This window comes from Bubalus kerabau, chromosome 5 (assembly GCF_029407905.1).
Source record: "Bubalus kerabau isolate K-KA32 ecotype Philippines breed swamp buffalo chromosome 5, PCC_UOA_SB_1v2, whole genome shotgun sequence".
In the NCBI taxonomy this organism is placed as follows: Eukaryota; Metazoa; Chordata; class Mammalia; order Artiodactyla; family Bovidae; genus Bubalus; species Bubalus kerabau.
This window is the reverse complement of record NC_073628.1, coordinates 54,879,872-54,902,333: the sequence shown is the minus strand read 5'-3', so window position 1 is coordinate 54,902,333 and position 22,462 is coordinate 54,879,872. Positions and strand designations below refer to the sequence as shown.

Genomic DNA, 22,462 nt, shown 5'->3' with positions numbered 1-22,462 from the left:
AGAGGGCTGTGAAACCAGTGTGGCTAACATCAGATTAGTACCGAATGTTAGTGTCAAAGTAAAGGTATCTATTGAGAAGCCCTCTGACCTATTCCAGCAACTGGAGTTCTGGATTTTTCACTCCCTGCCTATTAATTCATTTGTAGCCTACGAAGAATGGAGTTGTCCAGGATCTTTGGCTCAAAATGTATCCACAAATAGGACAAATCATGCAGAGCCTTGTTAAGAAGTTTTGTTCTTATCTGAAGAGTGACCAAAAAAAAAAAAAAAAAATCGCCAAGGGATCTAGAAAGGGGTGGTATCATTACACTTGGGTTTCAAAAGAGAGGAGCTAAGGGAATGGAGGTTATTGATCTGAGATTATCTGCTCCTGAGGGAAACTGAATTGTCTGCATTTTTACTTCTTGGTATTTCACTGAAGCCCCAGACTTGCCAAATTCTTTCTCATTCATTGTAACTGGCATTTCAAAAGGAAGGAAAGCAGCAGCAGGTCTCAGAGTGCCACTCAGCAACTTCCCACTCCTCCCTAGCTTTTCTTGTTAAACAATCAGCATGTCAGTTGCTGAAAGGCTCTCTGGCCCTCACCTTGACCTTCAGGCTGCTATGGGAAGCAGGCTTGGAGAGGAGGAGAGGAGGTCAGGCAGGGTGATGCCGGGATCAGGGAGAGAAGAAATAACAGCCTTGTTTGGAGGTGCTGTGGGTTGCAGAATTCAATTGTGCCCAGTTTCAGCCTGGCCAAAGGCCTGGACAGAGGGCTGGAGAGGCAAAGGTAGGGGTTGCCAGAAAAGCAGGGGAACTGCTGACTTTTGGAGAAAAGTGAGTGGGAGGCTGAGTCACTGGGCCCAGGAGCCCCCAGATCATCCTTCTAATGGCTGTTCTACTGGCAGATGCCTCAGGAAGACTTGGCCCAAGTTTTCAAGACTCTCCAGGGTTTCCCAATCCACCTCTTGGGGCCCACAGTGCTCCTCCCCCGCCACTTCACAGTCTGCCAGTTCCTTCACTGACACACAGCTCGGTTTCCAGTAAAGGGAGGATTGTGGTGCAGGGGAGTGGAGAAGGGTACGTATAAGAGGAAGCTGGAGGCCCAGGAAGTGTCCTGCTCAGGCAGCTGGGGAGCAGGAACCTGAAGGCACAGGAAGAGGCCGCGCCATGCCCTCCTCTGCTGCAGCCAGGATGGGGCTGAGGGTGGCTCAGACAGGTCTCTGGGTTGGCCGCAGAGCTACTGCTTGCAGAGACTGGCCTCCTACCTGCTGTGGGGAGAGGCAGTGGGCGGGAGAAGGGGCGGTGCAGAGCCAGGGGAGAGAGAGGAGGTTCCTGGTGTGAGGAGGCCCTGGATTCTGTGGCGGTGGAGGGTGGGTGCAGGGAGCAGGAGGGAGGACCAGAGGTGCTTGCAGGGGGTCTCATCCTGGATTTCCCTTCAGGTTTTGTGGTCCTGGTGCTGCTCCAGAGCTGTAAGTAACCTTCTTTTAACTCATGGAAGGTGGGGGTGTGGTGAGGGCTATATGGAAGGGAACTTGGCATTTTTTCCCAGTTTCTTCTGTGATGCAAATGGCTCAGAAACATTAGCATTTGTTAAACCAAGGTGATGAGTATATAGATGTTTATTATACTACTCTCTACTTTTCTGTATATTTACTATTTTTCAAAATTAAAAGCTTTCAAAGGCTCAGGTTCAAAGAAGGCTTCAACCAATAGCCTAGTGGGAACCACTAACAGGAGCCCAGGAATAGCGTGTATGAGTGATGCCCACTCCAATCAAGAGGGCAGAAGAGGCCTGCTCCGCAGCAGCAGAAATTAGAAAAAGAAGAGAGCAGGAACTTTCCAGCCCACTGGGTTATTGTGTCTCAGCTAGGGGGATGGACTGAGGGGCCCGGAGACTGCCATTCTGGGTGGGTTACAAGTCAGGGGTACCTTCCCCATGAAGGCAGAGAAGAGACAGGCCAGAGCCTCTCAGACCAAGGACTCCTGAAAGGCAAAGGTCTTCTAACACTGGCTGTTTGGAGCTAGGCCACTCCTTTCCTTCAAAGCCTCCAGGGAACCTTCCTTACTTGTACCAAGTCCCATCTCATCTTTATTCATCAGAGCCTCCTCACTCCCTACAGTGTTCTGTTCTTAGTCTGCAGTATATTTATATACTTTGATCTTTCCTAAGCATTTTCAAAATAGGTTTTATTTTCACCAGACAGAGAACTCCCTTGAGCCAGTTGCTTTCACTGAGAATTTTAACTATGCTCACAATTCTACCCATCCATCCCACCCCTCCCCAAAACCCCACTGGTGCTCAGCTCAGGGCCCCAGCCAGAGGGTCCCTGGCTCAACCTTGGCCCAGGGCTCACCCTAGCTTTCTCCTCAGGTGCTGCATACAAGCTGATCTGCTACTACACCAGCTGGTCCCAGTACCGGGAGGGTGATGGGAGCTGCTTCCCAGACGCCATCGACCCCTTCCTGTGCACCCATGTCATCTACAGCTTTGCCAACATAAGCAACAATGAGATCGACACCTGGGAGTGGAATGACGTGACGCTCTATGACACATTGAACACGCTCAAGAACAGGTTGGGCCACTGACTAGCCAGGGCAGGAGAAGGATGGAGGTTAGGAGGGCTGCTTTCAGGGTAGAGTACGCCTGCTCAAGGGGATGGGCAAGGTCCCCAGGACTCACTTCTGGGTGGAGAATTGGAGAGCCTTGGCTCAAATGGGAGGAAGTGATGAGGGCAGAGGTCAGGGTATAGAAGAAGCCTGCAGAAAAAGGCATAGCTGAACTCCCCTGGGAGAAGGAACTCTCTCTGTCCCCTGTAGGTGCCTCTCCACAGAGAAAATGTTCATGGTTCTATTTTGCCATATTGTGGCTTCCCACTGGAGGGAACAAAAATGGGCAACACATCTCAGAATATGTGCCATAAATACTTAGAAAACCTTAGAATAGTGAATTTCAAGGTTGGAAGGGCCTTGGAGGCCTGATTCAGCCTCTACCCAAAGCTAGAAGCCTACTACAGCTTCCTAAACATGGGGTTACCCCATGTCACGGCAACTTCACTCAACCCCAGCCTTCCTGCCTCTCTGTGCCCCACAGGAACCCCAAGCTGAAGACCCTCCTATCTGTTGGAGGATGGAACTTTGGTTCTCAAAGGTAGGATGCATCCCCCAGAGGATGATGGGATAAGAGGAAGCATAGGTTTCTCTACATCCGTGGGATGAAGGTCACAGGGACCCCAGAATGGTCAGGCACAGGGACGTGAATGGTTGTCAGGAGTTTGTATCACATGCAATCATGAAATCAGAGCTCAGAAAGGGTAAGGAACTTGCCAAGAGACACACAGCAAGATGGCAGTCAATGTTCTGATTTCTTGCCAATGCTCTTTTTACTACTTCTCAGACATGAAAACAAAGAAATTTGAGGGGATACTGTCCTAAGGGTTGGAAGGAGCAAGATGGAATGAATGGGAATTTGGGAGTGGAGACCCTGGGAGGACTTCCTGGAGTGGGTAGAGTTGGAGCAGCTTTAAAAAGAGTTAAAGTAATGGCTATAACAGCTCTCATTTATTGAGTGGTTGCTATGTGTCAGGCATCCTGTCCAACCACCATCACATGTAATCCTCATAATAGCACTGTGAGATATTACATTTATGCCTGTTTTACAGATGAGGAAACTAAGACTCAGGTTATAATCTTCTCAAAATGGCTTGGCTACTAGGTGACAGAGCCAGGGATATCTGATTATAAAGCACATGTTCTTTCTATTAATAAGATGATTAGAAGTGGGTCCTGTCCAAACCATGCCCTCCTATAGCTGTGTGAGTTCAGGCTCCCAGCTGCACATGCCCCAGAGACCACTCCAAGGGGCCAAGGCACCCAGCATTTTGGTGCTGAGCACTCTACTGTGGTGATTTTGGTTCTAGATTTTCCAAGATAGCTTCCAAGACGCAGAGTCGCAGGACTTTCATCAAGTCGGTGCCACCATTTCTGCGGACCCATGGCTTTGATGGACTGGACCTAGCATGGCTCTACCCCGGGTGGAGAGACAAGCGGCATCTCACCACTCTGGTCAAGGTGCTGGTCGGGTCGGGGAAAGGGGCAGGGAGGTGGGGAGCACCAAGGAGTGGGGAGGGAGGAAGCTATCTTCGGGCATGTTCTCCTGAGGCAGGCAAAGGGAGACTAAAGCCTCCTTGCTGCAGAGTCCTGAGATCTGGACCAAAGGTAAGACAAACAGGCCTGTGTCCTGAGGTCTGACACAGCAGGGAAGACATCCTCTGAAAACAGGGGGAGGTGGGCTGGGGTTCTAAGAGGCAGCGTCCACTAACCGGGGCACCTACTCCTCACTGCCACTTAGTCGAGCATCATTGTCCTCTATTCATTCTCAAACTGACACTGTGCACTCCCAAGCATGCACTAAATCAGGGATACTCAACTCCATCTGGGGGCAGCCCAAGCATCTCTAGTTACCCTAGGGGCAGAGCAATCAAACAAATTGTTCACAGTATCAGTAACATTTGCTGGATCATAGAGAAAGCAAGGGAATTCCAGAAAAACATGTACTTGTTTTTCATTGACTACAATAAAGCCTTGCACTGTGTGAATCATAACAAACTGTGGAAAACTCTTAAAGAGATGGGAATACCAGACCATCTTACCTGTCTCTTGAGGAACTATGTGGGTCCATAAGCAACAGTTAGAATCTCAACAACTGACTGGTACAAAATTGAGAAAGGAGTATGACAAGGCTGTATATTGTCACCCTGTTTATTTCACTTATATGCAGAACACATCATGCAAAATGCTGGACTGGGTGAATTACAAACTGGAATCAAGATTTCCGGGAGAAATATCAACAACCTCAGATATGCAGATGATACCACTCTAATGGCAGTAAGCAAAGAGGAACCAAAGAGCCTCTTGATGAGGGTGAAAGAGGAGAGTGAAAAAGCTGGCTTAAAACTCAACATCAAAAAAAAGAAGATCATGGTATCCAGTCCCATCACTTCATGGCAAACAAAAGGTGAAAAGGTGGAAGCAGTGACAGATTTCCTCTTCCTGAGCTCTAAAATCACTGTGGATGGTGACTGCAGCCGTGAGATTAGAAGATGGTTGCTTCTTGGAAGGAAAGCTATGACAAACCTAGACAGTGTATTAAAAAGCAAAGACATCACATTGCCGACAACGGTCCATATAATTAAGGCTATGGTCTTTCCAGTAGTCATGTACGAATGTGAGAGTTGGACCAGAAAGAGGGCAGAGCACTGAAGAATTGATGCTTCAAACTGTTGTGTTGGAGAAGACTCTTGAGAGTCCCTTGGACTACAAGGATATCAAATCAGTCAATTCTAAAGGAAATTGATCCTAAATATTCATTAGAAGGACTGACACTGAAGCTGAAGCTCCAATACTTTGGCCACCTGATGTGAAGAGCCAACTCAATGGAGAAGACCCTATGCTGGGAAAGATTGAAGGCAGAGGAGAAGGGGGGGACAGAGGATGAGATAGACGGATGGCATCACTGATTCAATGGACATGAACTTGGGCAAACTCCAAGAGATGGTGAGGGATGGAGAAGCCTGGTGTGCGGCAGTCCATGGGGTCGCAAACAGTCAGACACAGCCTGGCGACTGAACAGAGTAGAACAACAGACTGAACAGCAGTCAGTATGAATCACTTTAACTTTGTGTTCTCATTTACTACCTTAAACAAAGCACAGACCAACAGCAAATGTCTTCCAGCTCTATCTGTGGACCAAGCGGGATCACTCTTTATTCTCATGGTCCCTGCAGGATAAAGAAAAATGGAATACTGATGAGTACACATGGGGTGTAGGGATGAGACTGGCCCAAACTGTTTTTAGGAAAAGGATGGGTGAGCCTGCAGATGGGACCACTTTATCATTCCCACTAAGCTCCGGTCTGGTTGGAGATTACAGCAGACAGGGAAGGCCAATGACATCCTCAAAGATCTTTCTCCACAAGGCTTGCTGTCACTCACCTGCCTCTCTCCCAACCAGGAAATGAAGGCTGAGTTTGTAAGGGAAGCCCAAGCAGGCACAGAGCAGCTCCTGCTCAGCGCAGCAGTGCCTGCAGGGAAGATTGCTATTGACAGAGGCTATGACATCGCCCAGATATCCCGGTGAGTCTCCTGACCTACTCCGCCTTGGCAGTCTGTGTACAATAAGAAGACCAGGCTTTTGGTCCCAATTTCTCCAGAGATGAGTGACTTTGAGCAAGTCACATCACTTCTCTGTGCCTCAGCCTTCCTATCTGTCAAAAGGGGTATAATAATCCCTATCTTTCCTTTTCACTTGGGATATTGTGCTGACCAATTGAGAAAATTGCTATGAATGTATGTTTGTGGGAAAAGAAGTAGAGAGAGTTATATAAATGAGCCAGTCACTAGTCTCTGGAAGGGCAAAGCAGCAGTTAATAATACCTTTCATTTCTAGGCTGCTGGAGAGTCCTCAAGGGACTCTGTCTTGCAGAGACTCCCCTTTCTTGTCCACCTGTCCCTTCTCCTCGCCTTGCCTCCTTATGCATGTGGCGATGTGCAGTCTCCAGCCAAGCAGCTTGATTTCTTGGTGGAACAAAACATGGATCTTAGGAAACCCAAGAGTAAGAGACAAAGACTCTTCACTCTGACTAGAATCTTCTTTAGGGTCTCAGGCACATGTAGATTCATTGTTTTAATTGCTTTAATTGATCACTTCAGTTCAGTCACTCAGTCGTGTCTGACTTTTTGCAACCCCATTGATTGCAGCATGCCAGGCTTCCCTGTCCATTACCAAACTCAGGTCCATCAAGTTGGTAATGCCATACAACTATCTTATCTTCTGTTATCCCCTTTTCCTCCTGCCTTCAATTATTCCCAGTATCAGGGCCTTTTCAAATGAGTTAATTCTTCCCATCAGGTGGCCAAAGTATTGGAGCTTCAGCTTCAGTGGCAGCATCAGTCCTTCCAATGAATATTCAGGACTGATTTCCTTTAGGATGGACTGATTGGAACTCCTTGTAGTCCAAGGGACTCTCAAGAGTCTTCTCCAACACCAGAGTTCAAAGGCATCAATGCTTCAGCACTCAGCTTTCCTTATAGTCCAACTCTCACATCCATACATGACTACTGGAAAAAAACATAGCTTTGACTAGATGGACCTTTGTTGGCAAAGTAATGTCTCTGCTTTTTAATATGCTGTCTAGGATTGGTGATAGCTTTTCTTTCAAGGAGCAAGCATCTTTTAATTTCATGACTGCAGTCACCATCTGCAGTGATTTTGTAGCCCAAAATATAAAGTCTCTCACTGTTTCCATTGTTTCCCCATCTATTTGCCATGAAGTGATGGGACCGGATGCCATGATCTTAGTTTTTTGAATTTTGAGTTGTAAACCAGCTTTTTCACTCTCTTCTTTCATTTTCATCAAGAAGCTCTTTATTTCTTCTTCGTGGGTGGTGTCATCTGCATATCTGAGGTTGTTGATATTTCTTCCAGCAGTCTTGATTCCAGCTTGTGCTTCATCCAACCCAGCATTTCACATGATGTACTCTGGATATAAGTTAAATAAGCAGGGTGACAGTATAGAACCTGACATACTCCTTTCCCTATTTGGAACCAGTCTGTTGTTCCATGTCCAGTTCTATTGCTTCTTGACCTTCATATAGATTTCTCAGGAATCAGGTAAGGTGGGCTGGTATTCCCACCTCTTTAAGAATTTTCCACAGTTTGCTGTGATCCACACAGTCAAAGGCTTTGGCATAGTCAATAAAGCAGAAGTAGATGTGTTTCTGGAACTCTCTTGCTTTTTCGATGATCCAACAGATGTTGGAATTTGATCTCTGCTTCCTCTGCCTTGTCTAAATCCAGCTTGAATATCTGGAAGTTCACAGTTCATGTACTGTTGAACCCTGGCTTGGAGAATTTTGAGCATTACTTTACTAGCGTGTGGAATGAATGCAGTTGTGCGGTAGTTTGAGCATTCTTTGGCATTGCCTTTCTTTGGGATTGGAATGAAAACTGACCTTTTCCAGTCCTGTGGCCACTGCTGAGTTTTCCAAATTTGCTGGCATATTGAGTGCAGCACTTTCACAGCATCACGTTTTAGGATTTGAAATAGCTCAACTGGAATTCTATCACCTCCACTAGCTTTGTTCATAGTGATGCTTCCTAAGGCCCACTTGACTTTGCACTCCAGGATGTCTGGCTCTAGGTGAGTGATCACACCATTGTGGTTATCTGGGTCATGGAGATCTTTTTTGTGTAGATCTTCTGTGTATTCTTGCCACCTCTTCTTAATATCTTCAGCTTCTATTAGGTCCATACCATTTCTGTCCTTTATTGTGCCCATCTTTGCATGAAATATTCCCTTGGTATCTCTAATTTTCTTGAAGAGATCTTTAGTCCTTCCCATTCTATTGTTTTCCTCTATTTCTTTGCCTTGATCACTGAGGGTGGTCAAGTGATCATTGATCACTTAGAGGGTGGGAATGAGGTGGCTCTCAATTATTTGCCCCAAACACCTAAAGCTCATATTCATGCAATCCACCTGGAGACCCCTAATCTGTGTGTGTAGAAAGCTTACTCCCTATTACAAGGAATCATAGTTTCAGGCCATCCTTTGGTCCTGCTCTTTCCCCACAAGGCTAGTTACTGATGATATTAATCTGCTTTCTCAAAGATGAATGTGGTTGGAGAGTAGGGATTGAGATGTGCTGGAGGGCAGCTCCCACTTGTGTCCTGGGTGCAGACAGGAAGAGCCCTGTTCTTGCTTTGAATGCTCCTGTGGGACCCTGAGCAGGAGCCTAGGTCCAGCAGCCTAGTCTGGTCACTGGGTTCTACCAGATTTTGGATTAATGACTGCCTGTTTTTCTTGCTCACATCCTGTTGGGGTGGTGTGCTTTTAAACTTTTCTCCTTGCCTTGCATCCACTCTTCTATAGACACCTGGACTTCATCAGCCTTTTGACCTATGACTTTCATGGAGCCTGGCGCCAGACAGTAGGACATCACAGCCCCCTGTTTCGAGGCCAGGAAGATGCAAGTTCTGACAGATTCAGTAATGCTGTGAGTTTCCCAAAGGAGGGAAGGCTGAGAGGGGGCCACAAACGCCTGCTGCCTGCCAGAGCTCACACACCAACCTCTCCACTGCTTGGTAAACCTGTAAGGGAGGGGTTAGGGGCCCACTTCACAGATGAGGAATCTGAGGTGCAAAGTTCATGCATTCTCCATGGCTCTGGGAACTGAGGAGGTGATACGTACATAAAGAATCAAGATATCTCCTGACGGGCCTATAGGGTGAAGGCACAGGGCAGGTGGGAGACAGCAAAAGAGGGCTGGGGGCTGAGAAGCCAAGAGTCTAGTCTAGCCCTGCCATTTGATTGCTGTGAAATGTGAGCCAGGCACCTGATTTCTGCAACTACGAAACAGCATCTTTTCCTATACCTGAGAGGATTTCTTTGAGATGGAAACTGTACAGTGCTTTTTAGACTGACATTATAAGTTTCCGGAAGGAAGGGAATTCCAGATGCATATAGATCTGGAACTCCTTTCAAGGCAGCAGTGGGAATTGCACGACCTTTTCCCTCCTAGACTAACTGCTCAAACTGTCCCGCCCTTCCCACACCCAGGACTATGCTGTGAGCTACATGCTGAGGCTGGGGGCTCCAGCCAATAAGCTGGTGATGGGTATCCCCACTTTTGGGAAGAGCTACACTCTGGCCTCTTCCAAGACAGATGTGGGAGCCCCCATCTCAGGGCCGGGAATACCAGGCCAGTTCACCAAGGAGAAAGGGATCCTTGCCTATTATGAGGTATGAGCTAGGAAGAAGGTAAGATTTCCCACAGCATCAGCAACCCTGGGGAAGCTGGCCCTCCAAATCACCCCCATTTTACTCCTTTGAAAATTAAAAAAAATTAAAAAAAATTCCAGCAGACTTAGCACTCTAGAGAAGAGGGAGGAGGAGGGCAGGCACATCAAGTCTTCATCCCCTCTGGCCACCAAGTTGGGGCCTTCCTTTTGGCCCAGGAAAAAGCAATGGCCAAGAGGGAGGTTCTGTTTTGTTTTGACCCAACTTCTGCTGCTCTGAGTTGCCTTGGCCAGTCCTCAGTGTCAGTGGAGAGCAGCCACAGAACCCTGGGATATTTGCATCTGTTTTAAGTAAAGTTGCATGAAATCTGCAGGTTCTAGGGGGCAGGTGCAACCTGCAGGATGAAGCAAGGGGCTGCAATAGATTTGGGGGGTAACATCCCCCCAGTGACCGGCAACGTCTCAGCACAGCTCTCCAGCCACCCCTGCCCTGTTCTCTGCTCAGATCTGTGACTTCCTCCACGGAGCCACCACCCATAGATTCCGTGACCAGCAGGTCCCCTATGCCACCAAGGGCAACCAGTGGGTGGCATATGATGACCAGGAGAGCGTCAAAAACAAGGTATGTTCACAAGGCCATACCCCCCAGATGAAAAGCGAGAGGGACGCCCCCTGCACTGAGGGTGGGGCTTGGCTACAGGGGTGTTTCGGTCCCAGTGTCGTCTAGATAGCATGCCCCCATGTGCACCCTGGCACGGGAACCCAGCCACGCCCACCTTGGGTCTCCCCACCAGGCACGGTACCTGAAGAACAGGCAGCTGGCTGGCGCCATGGTGTGGGCCCTGGACTTGGATGACTTCCGGGGCACCTTCTGTGGGCAGAACCTGGCCTTTCCTCTCACGAATGCCATCAAGGATGTGCTTGCTGGGGTGTAGCCTTCTGCCCTTGGGCTCACAGTGGGGCAGAGATGCCTCTCACACTTGGCTCTGACTGACCAGAAGCCTGATCTCCTGCCCTGCTGGGGCCCCACTGAGCCTCAGCCTGCCTTCCTTGGGCCCATGTGAGGGCCAAGGCTCCGCAGTCTGAGCTCAGCTCTGGTTGAGGGGCAGGCTGGGGTGGGGCTGTGGGGCCAGCACAGCGCACAGCGCACAGCACAGGGTCAGCACAAATCTGCTGACGAACAAGAATGCTCAGCAGCGCCAAGCCCGACACCAGGAGATTTCTTCCCCTTGCTTACTCCTGGGCCTGACGCCTAAGGACGCCATTTTGGCAAGCTCGGCTGCCACACAGCCTTATAAGAAGCAGCAACCACAGTAATTACACCGTCTGCAAGGCCTGGCTTGAAACCTTTTCCCGGGAACATAACTGTACCTCCATCCCACTTCCCCCTGCTGGTTCTGGACCTGCTCAATAAAGCACCACGGTTCACCCGTTGTTGGCACTTGCTTCAGTATCTGTGGCCCACTGGGCTCACCTCCCACCTCTCTTCTGGAATCCTTTCTCTCAGACTTGAGAGAGCCCTGAGGTGCAGAAAGTGAGACCACCCTGTCCTCTGCTGCCTCCAGGGCACCCCCCAAAGTGGCAAGCATCACCAGATTCATCGGATGTGGGCTTAACCCAAGAGTGCTGGAGGCCTTCTAGATCTTAAATTCATTGTCATCCAGACTTCTGTATATGGTTCTTTGTTGAAAGAAGCCTTTTCTGTTTCCAGGGGCTAGCAGGCACTAGAAAGGAAACCCTTTAATTCCAGCCCTTCATCTCTTCTCACCCTGGGGAGGGGTAGGAGCCAATATAGGGCCAGGTTAGAGAGCCCTGACCCTGGACTCAGAGGTAGGAGGAGACACCAATGTTACCTCACACACTGTCCCACAATCCCTGGTCTAGAGTCTCTGCAGATCTTGAGAGCTGGCCTTCCAAGCTCCCCTAACACTCTCAGTGAGCAGTTGCTCATCACCTTAGAAGAGCCCTTTTCATTGCTGGACTGAAATTGGTCAGATGTCGTAGGGCTGTAGCCTAGGCCTCTGTCTCTTTCCTCTCAGGACACACTTAGCCCTCAGCCCATGCAGAAATCAAGGCTCCTTGGCCCAGCCTGGGACACAAGGTGGGGGCCAGATGAGACAGTGTGGGTCAGACAGGATGAGCTCAGAAGATCAGCCAAGCTTCCAGTCTTCATGAAGTACAGATGCTCTTAACAGTTCCTGCACACTCCAAGAACCTTGGACAAGCTTTGTATCCAGAGTTCATCTGCATGCTCCAAAATCAAAGAGAATTTATTTATGGATTCCCGGATGTGTGAATTATCTGTGACTTGGCCCAGTGGTTTGTGGCACTAGTTTGAGGTGTGGGGAAAGGAAATACCTATCGGCCTCCCTGAAATCTGAACTAGCTGGAGCAGGGCAGAAGCAACTAATCCCAAGGTCACTGCCAAGCTAAAGGCAAAGAGTGAGAACTTGGCCAGAGCTTCAAGGTTGCCTGGCATTTCACTGCTGGCCAGTGGGCCCAGCATTCCCAATCTGTGCCCACAGCCCCCCCCACCACACTGGGGTCTTTGAAATGCCAGGAGCTGTGAGTCCTCCAGTGCAGCTACCCACCTCCCCATCTCCCCCGGCCACCCTTCCCCCATCCTGGGACAGGCTCTGCAGGGCTGACTCAGGGTCCCACAGAGTTAGTCACATTCACTTATAGCTGCAGAGTCAGAGGCCAGGGATGGGGATCGGGTCTCCAGGACCTAAATCCTGCCTGGCAGGACTCTGACTCACCCAGCAGAGGGCCCGGGCACCCAAGCAGGGCAGGATGGAGAGGCTCCTGAGGCCCTCCACTGCCTTTCCCAACAAGGACAGCCACCATGGGACGTGGCCACCACACTCCTGTGCCCTCAGCGCTGGGGAAGGGGCAGAGTGTGAACGCGACTGATGGCTTGAAATAAATTACACGGGCATTGATTTTAAAATGGTAGGATATATCATACATGCTGAAGAGTGCACAAAATGTATTTTCTTTTTTTTAATTTAAAGAATTACTATATAGTGAAAGGCTGTATAACTACTACTCAGGACAGGAAACAAGACCTCATTTGTGCCTCTGAAACTCCATATCTCTGTCCCTCCACCCAGAGGCAAGCACTATCCTAATCTTCCTTGACTTCTTTTGTGGTCTTATCACCTAAAGATGCTCCCTGAAGAAGAGAGCTGGTGCTGCCCGTGTTTGAATTGAGTATGAATGGGGTCGCATCACTTTCTGTGCCCAGCTTCTTTCGCTCCCTGTTATGTCTGTTAGATCAACCGTGTAGCTGAAGTTTGCTCATTTTATTCCATTTTTGGTTTATAGGTGCACATATATGCCACTTATTTATGCATTCCTCTGTTGAGGCAGAGCTGTGTTCTCCAACTTTAATGTTATACACAATGCTGCTGTGAATGTTTACATGCATGTTTCTGGGACTGTAATTGCTGGGTCACACATTTTCAGTTTGACTAGATACCATCTCACTTTTTTCAAAGAGATTGCTCCCATCTACACTCCTGCCAGCAACATATCTTAATGTTTTATTGGATGAATGACTCAGTGACTAGAAATCTGGCCATACCTGCCTCATTTCCCCCGTGGCACACAAATGTCCATGCCATGTTCTGCTTCGAGGACTCTAGAAGTCTCTGAGTGCTGTCCTCCTCCAAGATCGCTTCCAGATCTGTCTTACGACTTGATTTCACCCCAAGGGCTAGGGGACTGTCATAGTGCCCTCTGTAACAGACAAGGAAACTGAGGTCCAGAGCAGGAATTTGAGAGGCTGGGTAACCTGGGGCCTTGGACTCCCTTCCTGGGGTCCCATTGTTAGAAGACTTCCTGCAATCCAGCCCACTTTGGGCATCTCAGCTCCCTCCCTCTCTAGGCCCTCAGCCTCATAGAGCCCAAGTGAAAATTCCCAGGGAATATGAGGACTAGGGGAGTGTGGGAGCCCAGGAACAAAGTTGGGAGTGCTCTGAGAGAAGGCTGCTTCAGGCTGTGTGCACCCAAGCCGAGAAGCCCTGAGCACAAGTGGCCCCACAGAGGCCAAACACACAGAGCCTGATCTGGGTTCATTATCCAGATGGAAGCTCTGGTTCCCAATGCCCTGACCCCTGGCACAGCCTCCTGGCAAGGTCCCATCTCACTGATCTGTGCCCTCCTCCCATCTGGGCACAAGAACCCTGTCTCTAAGATTCAATCGGGATGATGGACGAGGTTGTGTGCTCCTCAAGGGACCCTTGCAGTTCCTCCCCCAGAGCTATTCCTGGCCTATGCGCCTCCCTCTCCCTTCAGTCCCCCTGCCTGACCTGACCCCACAGCTGGGAACATTTGCTTGGGGGTGGGGCAGCCCCCTGACTATATAAGACTGGACCTAGGTAGTCCCAGGCACCCTGGAAGCACAGCTCCTCCAGTGCTAATCCCTGCACACTCCAGCTTGACCCTCCAGCGGGCACTGCAATGACAGAAAAAGCCACCTCGAAGGCCCCTGCCTGTGGTCTGGAGGAGACCGCCTCTGAGTCTGCACATGTGCCCCTTACAGAGCCCTCTGGAGACACGGCAGCTACGCAGGCTCCTGGGGGGGAGCAGGCTCCCGGGGGACAGCAGGCTTCTGACCCACAGAAGTCTGCCCGTCAGCCTCCTGACCCCGCAGCCTCTACAGCCCCCACAGGCCCTGCAGCCACTGACCCTGCACTTCCACGTGAAGGTGATGAGAGCTGGGGCTGGCGGAGGGGGGAGGCAGTCATGGCAGGGAGCGGTGGGGGGCAAGGTCTCGGCTGCAAACCCCTTCACCGCCCCCTGCTTCTCCCTCAGATGTCCCCAGTGCCCCGCTGCTGCTGGCCGTGGAGGATGTGAGTGACAGCTCGGTGACTGTGAGCTGGGAGCCTCCAGAGAGGCTGGGGAGGCTGGGGCTTCAGGGCTATATGCTGGAACTCCGTCGAGAGGGAGGTGAGCTCCGGGTTAAGCCCTCGTATACGGAGGGGAGGTGGGCCTGGGGGGCAGTTAGGGACAAGCCCCCAGACTCTGCAGTTGAGTCAGAACAGAGGGAGATGCAGAGCGGGAGTGGAGGCAGTCTGCTTAAGCCTCACGGACAGCGTCTTGCTCACCTACGCATCTCTGAAAGCAGGAGGGCATCCAAGGGGCCTCAGCAGGTGCCTTGTCCTCCAGCTTCAGGAAGCCTCTGAGTAACAAGGGTAAAATGGTCGGTGACACTGCGGTTCTCCTCTGTAAGAATTAAGGAGGTTCTGAGTCTCAGAGGACCCTGCTTGTAAAGAAGCTGAGGGAGAGGGCTAAGTTAGAACAAGAGACAGTGAGGAGAAGGAGCGGGGCTGTGGCCAAACTCCTGATGCCGCCATCTTGTCCACCTCCGCGGCAGGCAAGTTCAGTCCGGCTCCTGCCTTTGCCTCCGCCTTGCTGTGTGACTTGGTGAACGTGTCCAAGCCTCTCTGGGCTTCAGGAAACCCGTCTCTGGCCACCACTCAAAGGTTCTGACACAAGGTGTCTTTGATGCCATTTGATACATGAGAAGTCAAGGAGGGAGAGCAAAAGGAAAATAAGGCCCAGAAAGGGAGGCCAGCTTCCCCAGACCGTCAGTGAGAAGGGAAGCCCCACTGAGAAAGGGTGCCGGCGGCCATGGGGCCAGGGCCTTGTACTGTCTTCATTCCTCTCAGCCGTGGACTGGGTGCCTGTGAATGCCCGGCCCATGATGGTGACCCAGCAGACCTTGCGGAACCTGGCTGTAGGTGACAAGTTCTTCGTGCGCGTGGCTGCAGTGAGCTCTGCAGGGGCTGGCCCACCAGCGGTGCTGGAGCGGCTCGTCCACATCCAGGAGACCATTGGTAAAGCCCATCCCTGCTCCCCAGTCCTTCCCAGGCACCTTAGCTAATGGATGGTGAAAAGGAGCCCAATGGATAGAGTCGCTTCCCCACACCCACATGCACAAGCCACCTGCTGGCGCCATCTTGCCTTAAGAAAGTTCCAGGTTCCTCAGCAGCAAGGAGTCTCTGGAGGTCAAAGAGGTCAATTTTCTGGGTGGTCCGGCTTGCAAGCATTGGAGGAAGGGCTTCCCGACCCCCAGAAATGAAAGCTCACGCTGCCCCGGTCACCTGCTCAGAGTCCCAACACTTAGAGTCATTTCATTCTTCCTATCTAATTGTAATCCCTTCAGCAGCCATAGAAGCTCATTTTCTGCTCATTTCATATGACCTGGGTTCCAGAGTCTCCCAAAGGTTTTGGAACAGAGAAAAATCTTTGTTTGCCTCTTACTGTACCAAGTCCCTAGTGGAAAGAAGACGAACACCCTGCAAAAGACCTGTGAAAGTTTCTCCATCCCCAGAGGCCAGTGCTGAACTGGAAACCTGGGAGGCCAGCTGCTGTCTCCTTGCTAAGATTTCTATTTGTAGGGTGCATTAGCCTCAAGCCTACCCTTGCTCCCCTCCCAAGGCTGGTCGGGTTTCAGTCTGTTAATGGCAGTGAGTCATTTGGTCTGATCCAAGGTCTCTGGGGACAGCCCAGAGCCCCAGAGTGACAAGAGACATGGTCCAGCAGGTGGCCCGAGGCCTCCTCCACCTTCCTGCTTGTCCTCCCCTCCTCTCTCCCAGAGGCAGAGGGGCACCCCGCAGCTCTGGACAAGGCCGCCAGAAAGAGGGGGCTTCATGGCCACAGAAGGGAGTCAAGTTTGGATTCAAGGAAATACTTTTCAGCTTTAAGGCTTGAGAGATGTGGGAACCACAGGGCTAGGCAATATAGAATTATAGATTGTCATGGCTGGTCCATCCAAGCCAAGACACCCCAGGACTCCCTTGAGGTCACCCAAACTATTAGTGGCAGTTCCAGAACTGACTCCCACAGAGGACCATTCCTGTCCCACCAGGTGGCAAGCAATCTTTTCTGGTGAATTTCAAAACCAGAGGACATGTCCATCTTTGAGTCTGGGTGAGACATGGTCCCACCTGGCAGCTCAGTATGATTCTAGCCTGGAAGTGGCGGGGAGACCTCCTGGTTGGGAAGGGGGCGTTGGCAGGCATCCTGGACCCTCCCTGATGGCACAAGGAGTTTGGACTCTGATTGGGGCCAGGACCTTCCACCTCAAGGCCTAATGTTGGAGGAGTCGGCTAGACTCGGCACCCACTACTCCATTAAAATTCCTCTGGCAGGAAAGAAGGGGATTTCCTGGAGAGAAGAGGGCAGGAGGAGGTCGTGAATAAACAGGGAGCAGCCAGGCCCTTCTTAGGGGCAGGGCAGGGTGGGGACCCTGTCTAGAGTCCTCAGCTGCTCAGCTGTCCCTCTTCAGCCACCTGGAGCTGCCAAGCATTCCTGGCCCCCTGCAGCTGCCTCTGGAACATTCCACCCCTGGTGCTCCCAGGGCCAAGTGCCTGCGCAGCTAATCCTCAGAGACACCGTGTTCCTTCTCACTGTCTCCTGCCTCTCCGCCCTGCACGCCACTAACCAACTGCTGCCACCTGTTTGCCACTGAGGGGCCTCAGCCACCCCCACCCCAACCCCGCCTAGGCAGAGAGTTGCAAGGGTGTTGCAGCTCCCCGTGGAATGCCCAACAGCTTCAGTGGTTGCACCCGATGAGGTGATGGTCAGGAATGTGGTTCTCCACCGGAGCACGGGTCGGAAGTAAGGTGTCAGGAAGGACCTCCCAACTGCAGACTGAAAGGTAGTGGGAGGGAAAAGAGAAGGACGGGGGTATGCCTGCTCTGGCTCCCTTTAGCAAGGGAAAGACCCCAGTTCTCTCACCTGGACTGGGGACAGAGCAATGTGCAAATGGGTCTCACAGGGGCATCTCTGAAGGCCTGGGCTGGAGCAAGGCAGAAGGGCAGAGGCATTAGGAAGGAGACAGTTGGCCATCCTCCCTGGGAATGCAGGCGACAGGTGCACACGCACTCCCCACCAGGGGGAGCCAGGGAGCCAGCAGGGCCCATCTGGAGTCCAGGAATGCCAGGGCTGTAGGGCAAATCCCAGCCTGGCAGGGTTGGAGCACCAAAGGAGTGCTTGGGATGCCTACCAGTTCACACCGTGGAGGTCCTGCCCTCCTGGAACCTCCTGTCTCTCAACTCCCCAAGGGCCTCAGGGGATTCTGGCCCCTGAATCTGGGGAGTGAGCTTTGTCCTGCCCACGAGGAGGCAGTCTCAGAGCATCCCAGGAGCCCGCCTGCGGGGCGCAGCCTCACTGTTTGTCCCGTCCCCTGCCGCAGAAGCCTCTCAGCAGCCCCCCTGCTGTGCTAAGCCTAGACTCTGGTTCTAATGCAGAGGCCCCCAAGATCCGTGTTCCCCGCCACCTTCGTCAGACCTACATTCGCCAGGTGGGAGAGTCGATTAACCTGCAAATCCCGTTCCAGGTGGGTATGCCTCCCTCCCAGGGTAAGAGCATGGGTGGAAATACATGGCCCCGCCTGAGGTGTATTGGAGGAGCCCAGAAAGTGTCAGGGTTCCCTTGGAGGTCTGCTGAGACCCACCCATCAAGATGCACATGACTCAGTCGATTCTCCAGCCGGCAAATAGGACAGGTGGCCCCGGGGCCGGCTGGACAGCCGGATGATGAGGGTCTAGGAAGCACCTGTGGCTCTAGCCACTGCTGCCCTTCCTAGGCAAGGCTGGTGCGGCCAGCTCCCTTGAGCACAGCTCCAGAGAACCCTGGAGCGGTGGTGGGGGCCTGCCACCTTCTGCTCCCACTCAGAGAGTTTCTCCCTCCCAGGGGAATCCCAAGCCTCAGGCTCTGTGGACCCACAACGGTCATGCCCTGGACAGCCAGCGGGTGAGCGTTCGCACTGGGGACCAGGACTCCATCCTCTTCATCCGCTCAGCCCAGCGCTCGGACTCAGGCTGCTATGAGCTCACTGTGCAGCTGAAAGGCCTGGAGGCCAAGGCAGCCATCAACATCCTGGTGATTGGTATGGGACCAGGCGAGGCAAGGGCTGAGGTTCGCCTGCCCCAGGACTGATGGTCAGGGGGCTCAGGCCAAGAGAGAGCGATAGGAGCCCGATCGTGTTGAGGGAGGGGTTGCTGCGAGCCCAGCCCTCCTCCTTACTCTGTGGTCCTGCAGAGAAACCTGGACCCCCCAGGAGCATCAGACTGCTGGATGTCTGGAACTGCAACGCTACCCTCGAGTGGACACCGCCCCAGGACACAGGCAACACAGAGCTCCTGGGCTATACGGTGCAGAAGGCAGACAAAAAGACAGGGGTGAGGCCTGCTCGAGCAGGGTGTTAGGGAGGAGGGTCTGACTAGAGGTGGGTCTGGGGGAGAGGAAGTGGCCGAGGTGGTGGGGAAGGCCTGTCCACAGAGAGTACAGGAACTGAGGCCTTCTGGTCTGCCCACTGCCATCCTGACTTGTTGTGTGGGTTTTGGCAAATCTCTTTAATCTCTGGACTTCAGTTTCCTTCTGAAGACTGCAAGGACTGTTCTCTGGGGCCCTTCAAGCTCTAAAGCAGTGCTTCTGAAAATGTAATGTACATGTGAATTACCTAGGAATTTTGCTAAAATGCAGGTCTTAATTCAGTGGGTCTGAGGTGGGGACTGAGATCCTACACGTCTCTGAAGGTCCCAGGTGATTCTTACTTTGCAGGTCATCTGGCCACACTTGGACCAGTAAGGTTCTAGAATTCTCTGAGGTCCCCAGAGAGGCCGCCTTCTCCCAGGAGTTGCTTCTCCGCACTCCAAGCCCCTCAGAGGAGGAGGCCCCAGGGGCGCAGGGCGGGCGAGGGCATGGGAGTGAGGACGGCGGGGCCGGGCTCTTGCAGCAATGGTTCACAGTGCTCGAGCGCTGCCACCCCACCAGCTGCACTGTCTCCGACCTCATCGTGGGCAACTCCTACTCCTTCCGAGTTTTCTCAGAAAACCTGTGTGGACTCAGCGCCTCGGCAGCTGTCACCAAGGAGCTCGCCCACATCGTAAAGACAGGTGGGTCTGGGTCCAAGACCAGAAAGCAAGCCAGGCATCGCCATGCCCGTCTTCCGTCCCTTGGAGTGTCGGCACCCCTCCCTGGGTGCGTCTCACGGGAGTCCACTTGCCAGAACTTTGGCTGTTTCTCCACACCCAGGCCACCGCTATGCGGACACACACATTCACAGAGTGACTGTAAAAGATGGATGTGGTTGACTGATCATAACAAACACATCAGAGTTAACCATGCAAATGAGCAGCACCCCTTGGGAGACTGCACTTATGCTAAAGATGCCACGTGGCTGCCAACATCATAGCAGTCACTGGGTCTCATGTACAGCGTCCCAAGAGAACCACTCTGAAGGACAATGTGTGTGGTTAGGTAGACTGGCGAGTTTGCTAAAAGCAAACTCCCAAGCCTAATATAGCAACATGGACAACAGAGATATGGTTATTTACTGTTTCTACATAGACACATGGTCCTCTTGCGTCAAATGTGAAATTCCCGGTCCTTTCTTCCTGTCACCTTGCGTGTCACCTGGACGTTGGGCCTAAGGGCCCCACACAGTCCGTGTGGGCCACAGAAAGCACACTCTTTTAAACACCAGCCTAAGTTGCACAGAATTAGGAAAAAGGTTTTGTTTAAAAATAGAAAGCCAGTAAAGTCTCCAAAGACAAAGAGAAATAACATGTGGACTTGCTGGGTTTTTAGTCCCCACCCTCAGTCAGTACCACCCCCCTCCCTGCCTCCCTGTGACTCGCCCAGCCATGGTTTTGGCTTTCCTCTGCCTCTCTGAGATACTCTGTCTTTGCTCCTGCATGTTGGCTGTGCCTGGCTTCCCAAAGATCTCAGGAGCCTGGGGTCCTGCCCTGGGGCTCCAGAGGTGGAGGCAGGGGTGAAGTGGGCTGTCGCCTGCCCTCAGCCTTCCTCCAGACCACTGGCTCTCTGCTCAAAGAGCCACGACCAGCATGTGGCCTTCCACCTCTTAAGCCACAAGCTCACTGTGTGAGATTGGCAAGTCCCTCGTCCATGAAGGGTCTTAGTTTTCCATCTGTTAGCTGGGGTGATAAACATACCCTTCCAAAGGAATGCTGTGTAGATTAAATGGGATACCTAGGTGTAAGCTATAGTGATTATTTCAGGAAAACAGATGAGGTCAGTCTTAAGAGGTCTCCTCCTGTAACCTCAAACTCATCCCCTCTTTCTCCTCTGAAACCAGATATTGTTGCCAAACCTAAAAGCTTTGTTGAGCGAGACTTCTCAGAAGCCCCCTCGTTCACTCAGCCCCTGGCTGACCACACCTCCACCCCCGGCTACAGCACACAGCTCTCCTGCAGTGTCCGAGCTTCCCCCAAGGTGAGGTGAAGAATCTTTGCAGACAACTCTGCCTAAGCCTGAGGGTGGCCTTCGGGGGCTTCATCCTGGCCCACACCCTTCCAAGCTCTCTCTGACCTTGCCCCCCCAGCCCAAGATCATCTGGATGAAAAACAAGATGGACATCCAGGGTGATCCCAAATACCGAGCTCTCTCTGAGCAGGGTGTCTGCACCCTAGAGATCCGGAAACCCAGCCCCTTCGATTCTGGAGTTTACACCTGCAAGGCCATCAATGTGCTGGGGGAGGCGTCTGTGGACTGCCGGCTGGAGGTGAAAGGTGAGGCCTGAGAGAGGCTGCTTTTTAGGCATCTTCCGATGCATGGGAGACCAGGAGAAGCCATCTTTTCTCCTGCTGGACTAGATGAGGCTGAGCGCTGAAAATCAAGGCAAGATGAGGATAGTAAAAATAGAGGTCAGGCTCTCAGGAGGACTTTCCAAGTGTGGAAAAAGGAGGGCTGGAGTCTGCCTCTTAGACACACGGCTCACGGGGTGAGGGTGTGAGACTCACTACTTCCCACCCTGCACTTGGGTCCCCAGCAGACACCCGCCCCCTCCCTGAGCGCTAACCTTCAGGTCTCTCCCAGCCTCAGCCACACACTGAGGAGCCTCTGGTGGAAGCTGTGAAGAGGAGAAAGGTAAGTAACTGCATGCACCCCCTCTCCTGCCTCTGGGGGTGGAGGCCTGGAGCAGCGGTGGGCTTAAGAAGGGACGGTGGCAGTCAGCTCTGAGTATAAATCTGCAGCCACAGGCAAGATACCCGTGCAGTCCTGGTGGTGCTCCGGAGACCCAGCACAGTAGGGTGATGCCGGCAAGGCCTGGAAGGCGTGGGCATCCAGGGGACAGGCACAGGACAGAGTCTAGTCCCGACTCTGAATGACCTTAGGCTGGGGCATCCCCGTGGGATAATTTCCTCAGCCAGAAAAGTAGCAGAAACAACCATGCCCTGACTGCCCTTCCCAGATGGATCTGAGGTTCTGGACGGGTGAGGGTGTATCCTAGAGCTGCGGGGGGCAGAGCTGGAGCCCGGGCTGTGGGTCTAGGGCCTGAGGGGAGGGGGGCCGGGAAGGGAGGCCTTCTCCCCCTTATCACCTCTTCAGCAGGTGCACGTCTCCCAGCTCTGCCTACCAGCGGGGCTCGTGAAACGTTCTTTGCCAGGTGCCACAGGCCTGAGGGGTCAGGGTTGCCAGGCCCAGAATCGAGCGCCTCAGAGGCCCGAGGTATTCACCCCACAGCGACAGCTGATGGCTTTGCTCCTTGGTACCTGCCTCGCCTCTGTCCCTCCGCTGGGAGCGGGCCTAGTAGGCCTCTGGACAGGCTTCTAGACACCAGGAGCCCTGGAAGGTGCAAAGATCGGAGCCCTCCTGCAAAGAGTTGTATGCTGGGCGGGAAGCACTTGAATAAAGGTGTTTGGTGTTATG

At 52.2% G+C, this 22,462-nt stretch overlaps 2 protein-coding genes across 3 annotated transcripts; both read left to right on the top strand.

Moving 5' to 3' along the window:
- The first annotated feature begins 1,101 nt into the window (after positions 1-1,101).
- CHI3L1 (chitinase 3 like 1) lies at positions 1,102-11,202 on the top strand. The gene is made up of 10 exons (XM_055583531.1): positions 1,102-1,198; positions 1,422-1,451; positions 2,354-2,555; positions 3,074-3,130; positions 3,900-4,050; positions 5,993-6,114; positions 8,910-9,033; positions 9,597-9,779; positions 10,281-10,397; positions 10,570-11,202. The coding sequence occupies exons 1-10, from the start codon at positions 1,150-1,152 to the stop codon at positions 10,708-10,710; spliced, it is 1,176 nt and encodes a 391-aa protein (XP_055439506.1). The 5' UTR covers positions 1,102-1,149; the 3' UTR covers positions 10,711-11,202.
- A 2,960-nt stretch (positions 11,203-14,162) lies between these two features.
- On the top strand, positions 14,163-22,338 carry MYBPH (myosin binding protein H). 2 transcript variants are annotated; one of them, XM_055581677.1, is made up of 11 exons: positions 14,163-14,486; positions 14,594-14,728; positions 15,451-15,618; positions 18,037-18,125; positions 18,482-18,677; positions 18,830-18,969; positions 19,527-19,686; positions 20,889-21,025; positions 21,135-21,321; positions 21,629-21,679; positions 22,200-22,338. In XM_055581677.1, exons 1-10 carry the CDS (start codon positions 14,240-14,242, stop codon positions 21,643-21,645), a joined length of 1,476 nt encoding a protein of 491 aa, XP_055437652.1. In that variant the 5' UTR covers positions 14,163-14,239; the 3' UTR covers positions 21,646-21,679; positions 22,200-22,338. The 2 variants fall into 2 exon arrangements, with proteins under 2 accessions (XP_055437652.1, XP_055437653.1); XM_055581678.1 differs by having other exon boundaries at positions 22,142-22,277.
- Positions 22,339-22,462: the final 124 nt, after the last annotated feature.